Source organism: Megalopta genalis, chromosome 1, assembly GCF_051020955.1.
Source record: "Megalopta genalis isolate 19385.01 chromosome 1, iyMegGena1_principal, whole genome shotgun sequence".
Lineage (NCBI taxonomy): Eukaryota > Metazoa > Arthropoda > Insecta > Hymenoptera > Halictidae > Megalopta > Megalopta genalis.
Genome location: NC_135013.1, coordinates 71,055 through 87,338, shown reverse-complemented (window position 1 = coordinate 87,338; position 16,284 = coordinate 71,055). Strand labels below are relative to the sequence as shown.

The 16,284-nt window shown below is 41.0% G+C and overlaps 1 protein-coding gene across 1 annotated transcript; it reads left to right on the top strand.

Moving 5' to 3' along the window:
* Window positions 1–6,953: 6,953 nt before the first annotated feature.
* Window positions 6,954–10,899, top strand: LOC143263814 (uncharacterized). The gene is made up of 2 exons (XM_076528566.1): window positions 6,954–7,209; window positions 7,280–10,899. Exons 1-2 carry the CDS (start codon window positions 6,954–6,956, stop codon window positions 10,897–10,899), a joined length of 3,876 nt encoding a protein of 1,291 aa, XP_076384681.1.
* Window positions 10,900–16,284: the final 5,385 nt, after the last annotated feature.

Sequence of the window (16,284 nt, the reverse complement as noted above, 5' to 3'; positions counted from 1 at the left end):
ATGATTCAGCATCAACTGCATGTGAAACAGACGTGTTAGCTTCAAATCCAAGCGAAACACATGATTTAGCTTCAAATCAATGCGAAGTAGAAGGCTTAGCTCCAAAACATTGCGAAACAAATGGTTTAGCTTCAAATACTTGTGATATACATGATATAGCTTCTAATGCAGGTGAAACAAACGAGTTAGCATCAAATCCATGCGAAACAGATGATTTAGATTCAAATTCATTCGAAAAACATGGTGTAGCTTAATATTCATGCGAAACACATGATTTAGCTTCAAAACAATGCGTAGTAGAAGGCTTAGCTTGAAATCCACGCGAAAGGAATGGTTTAGCTTCAAATACTTGTGATATACATGATTTGGCTTCAAATGCACGCGAAACACATGATTTAGCTTCAAATTCATTCGATCCACATGGTTTAGCTTAATATTCATGCGAAACAAATGGTTCACCTTCAAATACTAGTGATATACATGTGTTAGCTTCAATTGCATGTGTATCAAACATGTTAGCTTCAAATTCAAAGGAAAGACATGTTTCAGCTTCAAATCAATGCGAAGTAGAAGGCATAGCTTCAAATCCACGCGAAACAAATGGTTTAGCATTAAATACTTGTGATATAAATAATTTAGCTTCAACTGCATGCGAAACAAACGAGTTATCTTTAAATCCAAGCGAAACGCATGATTCAGCTTCAAATACATGCGAGTCACATGGTTTAGCATCATAGCTTCATATTCCTGCGAAACAGGTGGTTTAGATTCAGATTGTTTTGATAAACATGATTCAGCTTCAACTGCATGCGAAACAAACGAGTTAGTTTCAAATCAAAGGGAAATACATGATTCAGCTTCAAATCAATGCGAAATAGAAGGCTTAGCTTCAAATCCATGCGAATCGAATGCGTTAGCTTCAAATACTTGTGTTATACATGATTTAGCTTCAAATGCAGGCGATACAAACGAGTTAGCTTCGAATCCAAGCGAAACACATGATTCAGCTTCAAAACAATGCGAAGTAGAAGGCTTAGCTCAAATCCATGCGAAACAAATGGTTTAGCTTCAAATTCTCCTGATATAGACGATTTAGCTTCAACTGCATACGAAACAAACGAGTTAGCTTCAAAACCAAGCGAAACACATGATTCAGCTTCAAATCAATGCGAAGTAGAAGGCTTAGCTTCAAATCCATGGGAAACAAATGGTTTAGCTTCAAATACTTGTGATATACATGATTTAGCTTCAACTGCATGTGAAACAAACGAGTTAGCTTAAAATCCATGCGAAACACATGATTTAGCTTAAAATCAATGCGAAGTATAAGGCTTAGCTTCAAATCCATGCCAATCGAATGATTTAGCTTCAAATATTTGTGATATACATGATTTAGCTTCAAATGCAGGCGAAACAAAAGAGTTAGCTTTAAATCCATGCGAAATACATGATTTAGCTCCAAAGCAATGCGAAGTAGAAGGCTTAGCTTCAAATCCATAGAAATCAAATGGTTCAACTTCAAATACTTGTGATATACATTATTCAGCTTCAACTGCATGCAAAACAAACGTGTTAGCTTCAAATCCATTCGAAACACACGATTTAGTTTCACATTCATTCGACACACATGGTTCACCTTAATATTCATGCGAAACAGATGGTATAGCTTCAAATACTTGTGATATACATGATTTAGCTTCAACTGCATGCGAAACAAACGAGGTATCTTCAAATCCAAGCGAAACACATGATTCAGCGTCAAATCAATGCGAAGTAGAAAGCTTATCTTCAAATCCATGCGAAAAGAATGGTTCACTTCAATTACTTGTGATATACATGATTTAGCTTCAACTGCATTCGAAACAAACGAGTTGGCTTCATATCCATGCGAAACACATTATCTAGCTTCAAATTTATGCGAAGTAGAAGGCTTAGCTTGAAATCCACGCTAAACAAATGGTTTAGCTTCAAATACTTGTTTTATACATGATTTAGCTTCAACTGCATGTGAAACAAACGAGTTAACTTCAAAACCAAACGAAACACATGATTTAGCTTAAAATCAATGCAAAGTAGAAGGCTTAGCTTCAAATCCATGCGAAACAAATTGTTTAGCTTCAAATACTTGTGATATACATGATTTAGCTTCAACTGCATGTGAAACAAACGAGTTAGCTTCAAATCCATGCGAAACACAATGATTTAGCTTCAAATCAATGCGAAGTAGACGGCTCAGCTTTTAAATCCGTGCGAAACAAATGGTTTAGCTTCAAATTCACGTGATATAGATGATTTAGCTTCAACTGCATGTGAAACAAACGAGTTAGCTTCATATCCATGCGAAACACATGATTTAGCTTCACATCAATGGAAGTAGAAGGCTTATCTTCGAATCCATGCGAAACATATGGTTTAGCTTCGAATACTTGTGGTATACATGATTTAGCTTCAAATGCAGGCGAAACAGTCGAGTTATCATCAAATCCATGCGAAACACAAGATTGAGCTTCAAATTCATTCCATACACATGGTTTAGCTTAATATTCATGCGGAACAAATGGTTCAGCTTCAAATACTAGTGATATAAATGAGTTAGCTTCAATTGCATGTGAAATAAACGTGTTTGCTTCAAATCCAAGCGAAACACATGACACAGCTTCAAATCAATGAGAAGTAGTAGGCTTAGCTTCATATACATGCGAAACAAATTGTTTAGCTTCAAATACTTGTGATATGCATGATTTAGCTTCAACTGCAGGCGCAACAAACGAGTTTGCTTCATATCCATGCGAATCACATGATTTAGTTTCAAATCAATGCGAAATAGAAGGCTTAGCTTCAACTCCATGCCAAACAAATGGTTCAGCTTCAAATACTTGTGATATATATGATTTAGCTTCAACAGCTTGCGAAACAATCGAGTTAGCTTCAAATCCAAGCGAACACATGATTCAGATTCAAATCAATGCGAAGTAGAAGGCTCAGCTTCAAATCCATGCGAATCAAATGGTTTAGCTTCAATTACTTGTGTAATAAATGCTTTAGCTTCAACAGCATGCGAACAAACGAGTTAGCTTCAAATCCATGCGAAACACATGATTTAGCTTCACATCAATGGGAAGTAGAAGGCTTATCTTCGAATCCATGCGAAACATATGGTTTAGCTTCGAATACTTGTGGTATACATGATTTAGCTTCAAATGCAGACGAAACAGTCGAGTTATCATCAAATCCATGCGAAACACAAGATTGAGCTTCAAATTCATTCCATAAACATGGTTTAGCTTAATATTCATGCCGAACAAATGGTTCAGCTTCAAATACTAGTGATATAAATGAGTTAGCTTCAATTGCATGTGAAATAAACGTGTTAGCTTCAAATCCAAGCGAAACACATGACACAGCTTCAAATCAATGAGAAGTAGTAGGCTTAGCTTCATATACATGCGAAACAAATTGTTTAGCTTCAAATACTTGTGATATACATGATTTAGCTTCAACTGCAGGCGCAACAAACGAGTTTGCTTCTTATCCATGCGAATCACATGATTTAGTTTCAAATCAATGCGAAGTAGAAGGCTTAGCTTCAACTCCATGCCAAACAAATGGTTCAGCTTCAAATACTTGTGATATATATGATTTAGCTTCAACAGCTTGCGAAACAATCGAGTTAGCTTCAAATCCAAGCGAACATATGATTCAGATTCAAATCAATGCGAAGTAGAAGGCTCAGCTTCAAATCCATGCGAATCAAATGGTTTAGCTTCAATTACTTGTGTAATAAATGCTTTAGCTTCAACAGCATGCGAACAAACGAGTTGGCTTCAAATCCATGCGAAACACATGATTTAGCTTCACATCAGTGCGAAGTAGAAGGCTTATCTGCGAGTCCATGCGAAACATATGGTTTAGCTTCGAATACTTCTGATATACATGATTTAGTTTCCATTGCAGTCGAAACAAACGAGTTCTCTTCAAATCCATGCGAAACACATGATTCAGATTCAAATCAATGCGAAGTAGAAGGCTCAGCTTCAAATCCATGCGAATCAAATGGTTTAGCTTCAAATACTTGTGATATAAATGATTTAGCTTCAACTGCATTCGAGACAAACGAGTTTGCTTCATATCCATGCGAAACACATTATCTAGCTTCAAATCTATGCGAAGTAGAAGGCTTAGCTTGAAATCCACGCCAAACAAATGGTTTAGCTTCAAATACTTGTTTTATACATGATCTAGCTTCAACTGCATGTGAAACAAACGAGTTAACTTCAAAACCAAACCAAACACATGATTTAGCTTAAAATCAATGCGAAGTAGTAGGCTTAGCTTCAAATCCATGCGAAACAAATTGTTTAGCTTCAAATACTTGTGATATACATGATCTAGCTTCAACTGCATGTGAAACAAACGAGTTAACTTCAAAACCAAACCAAACACATGATTTAGCTTAAAATCAATGCGAAGTAGTAGGCTTAGCTTCAAATCCATGCGAAACAAATTGTTTAGCTTCAAATTCTCGTGATATAGATGATTTAGCTTCAACTGCATGCGAAACAAAGGAGTTAGCTTCATATCCATGCGAAACACATGATTTAGCTTCACATCAATGGGAAGTAGAAGGCTTATCTTCGAATCCATGCGAAACATATCGTTTAGCTTCGAATACTTGTGATATACATGATTTAGCTTCAACAGTATGCGAATCAAACGAGTTAGCCTCAAATCCAAGCGAAAGACATGATTCAGATTCAAATCAATGCGAAGTAGAAGGCTTATTTTCAAATCCAAGGGAAACAAATGGTTTAGCTTCAAATACTTGTGATATACATGATTTAGCTTCAACTGCATGCGAAACAAACGAGATAGCTTTAAAACCCAGCGAAACACATGGCTCAGCTTCAAATCAATGCGAAGTAGAAGGCTTATCTTCGAATCCATGCGAAACATATGGTTTAGCTTCGAATACTTGTGATATTCATGATTTAGCTTCAAATGCAGCGAAACAGACGAGTTATCGTCAAATCCATGCGAAGCACAAGATTTAGCTTCAAATTCATTCGAAACACATGGTTTAGCTTAATATTCACGCGAAACAAATGGTTCATCTTCAAATACTAGTGATATACATGAGTTACCTTCTATTGAATGTGAAACAAACGTGTTGGCTTCAAATTCAAGCGATAGACATGATTCAGATTCAAATCAATGCAAAGTAGAAGTTGTTCCGTCTCTGGGACGAATTCCCTTTTCCTTCCATCCCCCCCCCCCCCCCAAAAGAAGAAAAAACATTTATTGACGGGAAAACTCCGACTCAACGAGGCGAGTTGCCCGTCCGTCAACGAGCGACGTGCCATTGACAAAAGTTAGCGTCCGTTAGGTTTCTAAGGTCGTAGATGCCATAACTTTCCTTCCGGCAATGATACCATTTACACCCTTTAAACAAGGTACGCCTTCATAGGCAGCATTTTTTATGACGGGCTAGTACGCATCGCTTCGGTCGCCGTCCAGGGTTTTTTGCTACCTGCGGTACTGCGTGCTACGTCATCTCCGCATCCCCTTACATCGCATCAATGTCCATTCAATTTCCAGTATTCGATCCACGAACCAGTATATAAGCTCAAACCCGATGCAAAGGCCAGTCTTCACTCGATAGTCAGCATCACCTTAGTCTTCAAGCAGTCGTCAGTTTCAGTTCATAACATCAATCGTGATCATTCTTGTTTAGTGACACAAATATTTGTCCCTTTCTAATCAAACGGACAAAAATATTGCTCCACTCCGTCGCGCAGCGGACTCGGCTTTACAAGCCGAAGGATAATTAATATCGCGGAGTGGCAGTATCGGGTGTGAATACGACGCACCCAAACATTTGTCCTTCGAGCCGAATTGTGTCTTCGTGAATCCTTCAACGGACACCGACGACGCAACCAACAACCAGCAACTAGCAACCAGTCCAACAACATTCATGCTGACCAACACACGGTCAGGAACGTCTTCGCATCGAAAAGGTAGGCTCTTACATTGCATCGCCAATTCCTATTTTGCGTTCCATCCCTCCAAACAGTGGCTTCACAAGAGATATCGCTCAGCACTCTACGACGCGTTTAAAAGTTACAATATCTTCGATCGACGCTCACGGGGAAGGCTGCCGCGTGCATCCAATCATTGCAAACTACAGATGTAAACTACCTAGATGCAATAGAGACATTAAAGGACAAATTCGACTGCCCACGTAAAACCATCTTACGACACTGCGATGCCATTCGAGACATTCCAACCCTATCTAAAGATAGTCCAGAAGCGATCGGGGACCTTCTCGATACCTTAAACCAACATCTGCGCGCATTGAAAAACCTCGGGGAACCGATCGAAACCTGGAATTCACTCTTGATCTCAATCATCATTTCCAAGGTACATCCCGATACAGTTCTACAATGGGAGCTCACGCTCGCGGACAAAAAGATGCCACCATACACACATCTAATCAACTTCTTAAGAAAACGCGCAAACTGCTCATCGAATTCAGTCGCCAAATCTAACGCGAATCCGGTAAACCGTCACATTCTACCGACCATGCATACCAAGAGCCCTATCGCAAGAATTCCGCGGGCACAAACATATTTAACATCAACCCCACAATGTACAATCTGCAACGGCTCACACACGGTGCGCGAGTGCGAAACGTTCATTCAGGCCTCTCCCACCACGCGATACAAAACCGTAACTACCAAATCGCTGTGCCACAACTGCTTAAGATCTGGTCACTCCACTCAAACATGTAGATCGTCGTTCAACTGCCGTATTTGCAACCAACGGCACCATACCCTCTTACACCAACAAGGAGACCCAGATAATCGTCATTTCAACACTTCGTCGAGTTCACCCACACGCGATAAAACCACACCCAGCCAAGATATTTCCGAGCACGAGCAATCATCGATATCGCCATGACTAACTCCTCAAAAGGGGTCAACGGGAACGGGTATCCAAAATGCCTTCATTGTGGATTCCCATACGAACGAGCTACTCGTGACGGCAATAGTACACACAAAAAACAACTCAAATCAATCAATTCCGTGCCGGACTCTAATCGACACTTGCTCAACCACCAACTTCATCACGCAAGATCTGTCGAAAAGGCTGGCATTACCTCAAAGGCGGTGTTCAATTCCCGTCGGGACACTCGACTCACTAAACACGGTGGTAAAACATACAGTCAAGGCCACCATTCAATCAAGACTAAACAATTATCATCGAACATTAACGTTTTTAGTCGTCCCAACCATCGCCACATCAATTCCTAGCGACCAGATCGATCGGACAGTTCTAGAAATCCCAAAAAACCTCAAACTGGCAGATCCGACGTTCCATCGTCCAGCCCCAATCGACATGCTGTTGGGTGCTGGCACAGCATTATCCATTCTAAGTGTAGGTCAAATCCATCTTTCAAAACCACATCATCCAGACCTATACCTTCAAAAGACAATGCTAGGTTGGGTAATCGGGGGGAGCGCACCCTCACTCCAACAAAATCAAAGGGCGTCATGCCACGCCAACATTACTCCCAACACTATGCTACAATGCGACCTCACCCGATTTTGGGAATTAGAAGACGGTCCACAAACACGTCACTACTCAGACGCGGAAACGGCGTGCGAGGAAAACTTCAAACACACTATCACACGGAACGTAGAAGGAAGGTACATAGTGGCCCTTCCATTCAACCAACACAAGACGAAACTGGGGGAATCCAAATCCATAGCCCATAAGCGACTGATGTCCCTCGAACGAAAATTACGCCGAGATCCAGCATTAACCATCCAATACAAGGCGGTTCTCAACGACTATCTTGAACAGGGTCACATGTCACAAGTACCAGACAACAATGAGGGATGTTACCTCCCGCACCACGGTGTGATCAAACTCTCCAGTCAAACAACGAAACTCCGCGTGGTTTTCGACGGATCCGCAGCCACCAGCACCGGTCTGTCCCTCAACGATGCCCTACACACCGGACCCAAATTACAGGACGATCTCCTCTATATCCTGCTTAGATTCCGCACGCATCAGTACGTCATCACCGGTGACATCGAAAAGATGTACAGGCAGTTCCTGGTCCGTCCAGAGGATAGGAAATACCAACAAATACTCTGGCGTGATGACGACGGCGAAATCAAAACTTATCAATTAAACACCGTTACATTCGGATTATCAGCGGCCCCTTACTTAGCTATACGATGCCTAACACAACTGGCAGAGGACGAAGGTCATCGTTTCAACCACGCGTCCAACATTATCAAACGGGATTTTTACGTAGACGATCTGCTAACCGGAACCACGACAATAGAAGAGGCCATTTCACTGCGAAATGACCTCACATCGCTTCTCAACTCGGCAGGACTGCACATGCGACAATGGGCAACGAACGACAGATGTCTATTAGAGGGTCTAACCGAAGAACATATCAACAAACAAATTCACCTGGGCGACTCCTCCGTCATCAAGACTCTGGGAATAGTTTGGAATTCAACACACGACTCCATCACATACACCGTTAAACCGATCGTTCACACAACTCGTGTCACCAAACGTATGATAAGTTCTGAAATAGCAAGGATCTATGACCCACTGGGCTTATTGGGACCAGTTATTATCGTCGCGAAACTCCTTCTACAAGAGCTCTGGACCCTGAAAATAGACTGGGACGAATCCTTGCCGATGACTATCCACGCGAAATGGCTGCAGTATTACACCAAACTTCCCTTGCTAAACAATGTACGCTTTCAACGGAAGGTCATCATTTCATCCGCGACCACACTAGAACTCCACGGATTCTGCGATGCAAGCGAGAAGGCATACGGCGCTTGTGTTTACATTCGATCTTGCAACACTGATGGCGACACACTCGTGGAACTTTTTGCATCAAAATCCAGAGTCGCACCATTAAAAACCCAATCGATACCCCGACTCGAATTATGCGAAGCAGTATTACTCGCCGGGTTCATGAATACCATCATAAGAGCACTACACATACCGGTTGAACACATCCACTTCTGGACAGATTCCACTATAGTCCTTCACTGGCTACATTCCTCCCCTCACTCTTTAAAAACCTTTGTAGCGAATCGAGTCGCAGAAATACAATCAACCACAACCATCATGAACTGGCATCATGTCAAATCTTTAGACAATCCAGCCGATTTATTATCACGAGGTCAAGGAATTGAAGAGTTCGTGCAACCACCCATCTGGCAACACGGGCCGCACTGGCTTCGGCAAGGGTCAACACATTGGCCCCATTGGGAACCAACGCCACCCGCTGATGATCCAGAGAGTAAGAGAGCAATGTGCATGGCAACAACTCCTGCCACAATCGACACGAGCATCCTCGAACGATACTCATCATGGGAGAAGCTGGTGCGAGTAATCGCACTATGTCGAAGATGGAAGCCAGGACTGATCGTTCGAGGGAGTTTGACGGTTGCAGAACTCTCACAATCAAGGGCCGTCATTATCAAATTATTACAACGAACCTATCTCAAGACAGAAATAGACAGACTTCAGCGTGAAATCAACCCGCACCTAAGCAGCAAACTAGCAAAACTAAACCCATTTCTAGATCAGGATGGCATTCTACGAGTAGGAGGTCGCCTGCACAATTCGACCCTAAGCAACTCTCAGAAGCATCCAATTATTCTTCCCAAGTCTCATATCACAACGTGCATTATCATGTCCGAACATAGAAGCCTATTACATGCTGGAGCGCAAACCACCCTGTACTCGTTGAGGCGTACATATTGGCCAATAGACGGCAGGAATCAAGTTTGGAAGACAATCCACGGGTGCGTGCGCTGTCGCAGAGCAAACCCTCCACCCGTGGAATACATCATGGGTAGTCTACCAAGAGAGAGGGTCATAGAGTCACATCCATTCACCAACGTAGGCGTCGACTACTGCGGACCGTTTTTCGTGAAGGAGCGGCAACACCGAAACCGCGGACGCATCAAGGTCTACGTGGCAGTTTTCGTGTGTTTCGCTACAAGGGCCGTTCATCTGGAATTAGTGAGCGATTTGACCAGCGAAGCATTCATCGCGGCGTTACAGCGATTCATCGGGAGACGCGGGCTTTGCGCAAATTTATATTCCGACAACGGATCCAATTTCAAGGGGGCGGCCAATGAATTACGCGAACTCCGAGATTTATTGCGTTCTGACGATCATCGAGAACGGGTCGTAACATTTTTAGCCAAACGAGCCATCAATTGGCACTTTATACCACCACAAGCACCACATTTCGGGGGTCTGTGGGAAGCCGCGGTGAAATCGTTCAAACATCATTTTAAACGCGTCGTAGGTGTTGAACTGTTCACATTCGAGAACCTAAACACCCTAATCATAAACATCGAAGCCATCCTTAATTCGCGACCCCTCACTCCTATATCTTCCGATCCTACCGACCTCCTCGCGTTGACTCCCGGACATTTCCTGATTGGTGATGCTCTCACGAGCCTACGCGAACGCGATTTGGGGGATACCAATCCAAATCGACTATCCGTATGGCAGCGTATCCAGCAGCTTAAACAACAGTTCTGGAAGCGTTGGAGCCGGGAATACCTAAACGAATTAACGAGCCGAAATAAATGGACCAGAGGACAACATCCGATCACCGAAGGTACGCTTGTCCTTCTCCGGGAAGACAACGTGCCCTCGATGCAATGGCCTCTAGGACGCATCCTCAAACCCCACCCCGGATCCGACGGCATTATTCGAGCCGTCACAGTGAAGACCGCCACGAACGTGTTCGATCGCAGCGTGAAGAAACTAGTACCCCTATTTCATCAACCGGAGGAGCACCGCCGAAATGAGCATAGGACATCTATAAACAACCAGTAGTCAAAGACTCTCACACCGTTCTTCTTGTATAAGTCCGTCATATCGAAGCCTTTTACTGTACTGCATCACTGTAGGTTTATCATGTCTATTTTGCACTTATCTATGTATCGTTCACGAACCTAATCGCACATATAACTTGATCGGTATCCTCTCAACGGGGGGAGTATGTTCCGTCCTTCCACGGAATTTCGGGCCGCATCGGCTTAGCTTTCTCTGGGACGAATTCCCTTTTCCTTCCAGCCACCCAAAAGAAGAAAAAACATTTATTGACGGGAAAACTCCGACTCAACGAGGCGAGTTGCCCGTCCGTCAACGAGCGACGTGCCATTGACAAAAGCTAGCGTCCGTTAGATTTCTAAGGTCGTAGATGCCATAACTTTCCTTCCTGCAATGAAACAATTTACACCCTTTAAACAAGGTACGCCTTCATAGGCAGCATTTTTTATGACGGGCTAGTACGCATCGCTTCGGTCGCCGTCCAGGGTTTTTTGCTACCTGCGGTACTGCGTGCTACGTCATCTCCGCATCCCCTTCCATCGCATCAATGTCCACACAATTTCCAGTATTCGATCCACGATCCAGTATATAAGCTCAAACCCGATGCAAAGGCCAGTCTTCACTCGATAGTCAGCATCACCTTAGTCTTCAAGCAGTCGTCAGTTTCAGTTCATAACATCAATCGTGATCATTCTCGTTTAGTGACACATTCTAAACCAAATATTTGTCCCTTTCTAATCAAACGGACAAAAATATTGCTCCACTCCGTCGCGCAGCGGACTCGGCTTTACAACCCGAAGGATAATTAATATCGCGGAGTGGCAATATCGGGTGTGAATACGACGCACCCAAACAGAAGGCTTAGTTTCAAATCCAAGGGAAACAAATGGTTTAGCTTCAAATACTTGTGATATACATGATTTAGCTTCAACTGCTTGCGAAACAAACGAGTTAGCTTCAAATCCAAGCGAAACACATGACTCAGCTTCAAATGAATGCGAAGTAGAAGGCTTAGCTTCAAATCCATGCGAAACAAATGATTTAGCTTCAAATCAATGCGAAATAGAAGACTTATTTTCGAATCCCTGCGAAGCAAATGGTTTAGCTTCGAATACTTATGATATACATGATTTAGATTCAACAGCTTGCGAAACAAACGAGTTAGCTTCAAATTCAAGCGAAAGACATGATCCAGCTTCAAATCAATGTGAAGTAGAAGGCTTAGCTTCAAACCCACGCGAAACAAATGGTTTAGCTTCAAATACTTGTGATATACATGATTTAGCTTCAACTGCTTGCGAAACAAACGAGTTAGCTTCAAATCCAAGCGAAACACATGACTCAGCTTCAAATGAATGCGAAGTAGAAGGCTTAGCTTCAAATCCATGCGAAACAAATGATTTAGCTTCAAATCAATGCGAAATAGAAGACTTATTTTCGAATCCCTGCGAAGCAAATGGTTTAGCTTCGAATACTTATGATATACATGATTTAGATTCAACAGCTTGCGAAACAAACGAGTTAGCTTCAAATCCAAGCGAAACACATGACACAGCTTCAAATCAATGCGAAGTAGTAGGCTTAGCTTCAAATACATGCGAAACAAATTGTTTAGCTTCAAATACTTGTGATATACATGATTATGCTTCAACTGCATGCGCAACAAACGAATAAGCTTCAAATTCAAGCGAAATACATGAGTTAGTTTCAAATCAATGCGAAGTAGAAGGCTTATCTTCACATCCATGCGATACAAATGGTACAGCTTCAAATACTTGTGATATACATGATTTAGCTTCAAATGCATGCGAAACAATCGAGTTAGCTTCAAATCCATGTGAAACACATGATTAACCTTGAAATCAATGCGACGTAGAAGTCTTGTCTTCGAATCCATGACAAACAAATGGTTTAGCTTCAAGTACTTATGATATACATGATTTAGTTTCAACTTCATGCAAGACAAACGAGTTAGCTTCAAATCCAAGCGATACACATGATTTAGCATTGAAATCCATCCGAAACACATGATTTAGCATCAAAGCAATGCGAAGTAGAAGGCTTAGCATCAAATCCATGCGACAAAAATTATTTAACTTCATATACTTGCGATATCAGTGATATAGCTTCAAGTGCAGGCGAAACAATCGAGTGAGCTTCAAATCCAAGCGTAACACATGATTTTACTTCAAATCAAAGCGAAGTAGAATGCTTAGCTTCAAGTTCATGCGAAACAAATGGTTTAGCTTCAATTACTTATGATATACATGATTTAGTTTCAACTGCATGCAAAAAAAACGAGTTAGCTTCAAATCCAAGCGATACACATGATTTAGCATTGAAATCCATCCGAAACACATGATTTAGCATCAAAGCAATGCGAAGTAGAAGGCATAGCATCAAATCCATGCGACACAAATTATTTAGCTTCATATACTTGCGATATCAGTGATATAGCTTCAAGTGCAGGCGAAACAAACGAGTGAGCTCCAAATCCAAACGTAACACATGATTCAGCTTCAAATCAATGCGAAGTAGAAGGCTTAGCTTCAAAACCATGCGAAACAAATGGTTTAGCTTCAAATACTTGTGATATACATGATTTAGCTTCAACTGCATGTGAAACAAACGAGCTAGCTTAAAATCCATGCGAAACACATGATTTAGCTTAAAATCAATGCGAAGTATAAGGCTTAGCTTCAAATCCATGCCAATCGAATGATTTAGCTTCAAATATTTGTGATATACATGATTTAGCTTCAAATGCAGGCGAAACAAATGGTTTAGTTTCAAATACTTGTGATATACATGATTTAGCTTCAACTGCATGCGAAACAAACGAGTTAGCCTCACATCCAAGCGAAATAAATGAGTTACCTTCAAATACTTGCGAATATAACTGATAAAGCGTCAAATGCAGGCGAAATAAACGATTTAGCTTCAAATCCATGCGAAGCAGATGTTTTAGCTTCAAATACTTGCGATATACATGATTTAGCTGCATCTGCATCGAAACAAACGAATTAGCTTCAAATAAAAGCGAAACACATGATTTAGTTTCAAATCAATGCGAAGTAGAAGACTTATATTCAAATCCATTCGATAAAAATGGTACAGCTTCAAATACTTGTGATATACATGATTTAGCTTCAAATGCAGGCGAAACAATCGAGTTAGCTTCAAATCCACGCGAATCACATGATTTAATTTCAAATCAATACGAAGTAGAAAGCTTAGCTTCAAGTCCAAGCGAAACAAATGTTTTAGCTTCAAACCAATGCGAAGTAGAAGGCATAGCTTCAAATCCACGCGAAACAAATGGTTTACCATTAAATACTTGTCATATACATAATTTAGCTTCAACTGCATGCGAAACAAACGAGTTATCTTCAAATCCAAGACAAACGCATGATTCAGCTTCAAATTCATGCCAGTCACATGGTTTAGCATCATAGCTTCATATTCCTGCGAGACAGGTGGTTTAGATTCAGATTGTTGTGATAAACATGATTCAGCTTCAACTGCATGAGAAACAAACGAGTTAGATTCAAATCAAAGGGAAATACATGATTCAGCTTCAAATCAATGCGAATCGAATGCGTTAGCTTCAAATACTTGTGTTATACATGATTTAGCTTCAAATGCAGGCGATACAAACGAGTTAGCTTCGAATCCAAGCGAAACACATGATTCAGCTTCAAAACAATGCGAAGTAGAAGGCTTAGCTCAAATCCATGCGAAACAAATGGTTTAGCTTCAAATTCTCCTGATATAGACGATTTAGCTTCAACTGCATACGAAACAAACGAGTTAGCTTCAAAACCAAGCGAAACACATGATTCAGCTTCAAATCAATGCGAAGTAGAAGGCTTAGCTTCAAATCCATGGGAAACAAATGGTTTAGCTTCAAATATTTGTGATATACATGATTTAGCTTCAAATGCAGGCGAAACAAAGGAGTTAGCTTTAAATCCATGCAAAATACATGATTTAGCTCCAAAGCAATGCGAAGTAGAAGGCTTAGCTTCAAATCCATAGAAATCAAATGGTTCAACTTCAAATACTTGTGATATACATTATTCAGCTTCAACTGCATGCAAAACAAACGTGTTAGCTTCAAATCCATTCGAAACACACGATTTAGTTTCACATTCATTCGACACACATGGTTCACCTTAATATTCATGCGAAACAGATGGTATAGCTTCAAATACTTGTGATATACATGATTTAGCTTCAACTGCATGCGAAACAAACGAGGTATCTTCAAATCCAAGCGAAACACATGATTCAGCGTCAAATCAATGCGAAGTAGAAAGCTTAGCTTCAAATCCATGCGAAACGAATGGTTCACTTCAATTACTTGTGATATACATGATTTAGCTTCAACTGCATTCGAAACAAACGAGTTGGCTTCATATCCATGCGAAACACATTATCTAGCTTCAAATCTATGCGAAGTAGAAGGCTTAGCTTGAAATCCACGCCAAACAAATGGTTTAGCTTCAAATACTTGTTTTATACATGATTTAGCTTCAACTGCATGTGAAACAAACGAGTTAACTTCAAAACCAAACCAAACACATGATTTAGCTTAAAATCAATGCGAAGTAGACGGCTCAGCTTCAAATCCGTGCGAAACAAATGGTTTAGCTTCAAATTCTCGTGATATAGATGATTTAGCTTCAACTGCATGCGAAACAAAGGAGTTAGCTTCATATCCATGCGAAACACATGATTTAGCTTCACATCAATGGGAAGTAGAAGGCTTATCTTCGAATCCATGCGAAACATATGGTTTAGCTTCGAATACTTGTGATATACATGATTTAGCTTCAAATACAGGCGAATCAAACGAGTTAGCCTCAAATCCAAGCGAAACACATGACTCAGCTTCAAATCAATGCGAAGTAGAAGGCTTATCTTCGAATCCATGCGAAACATATGGTTTAGCTTCGAATACTTGTGATATTCATGATTTAGCTTCAAATGCAGGCGATACAGACGAGTTATTTTCAAATCCATGCGAAACACAAGATTTTGCTTCAAATTTATTCGAAACACATGGTTTAGCTTAATATTCATGCGAAACAAATGGTTCAGCTTCAAATACTAGTGATATACATGAGTTACCTTCTGTTGCATGTGAAACAAACGTGTTGGCTTCAAATTCAAGCGAAAGACATGATTCAGATTCAAATCAATGCGAAGTAGAAGGCTTATTTTCAAATCCAAGGGAAACGAATGGTTTAGCTTCAAATACTTGTGATATACATGATTTAGCTTCAACTGCATGCGAAACAAACGAGATAGCTTTAAAACCCAGCGAAACACATGGCTCAGCTTCAAATCAATGCGAAGTAGAAGGCTTATCTTCGAATCCATGCG

Excerpts from the sequence above, each read along its gene's own strand:
- LOC143263814 (XM_076528566.1), top strand. The coding sequence starts at position 6,954 with ATGACTAACTCCTCAAAAGGGGTCAACGGGAACGGGTATCCAAAATGC. Across the intron at positions 7,210-7,279 it reads TCGACTCACTAAACACGGTG|TCGTCCCAACCATCGCCACA; the intron begins GTAAAACATACA and ends TAACGTTTTTAG.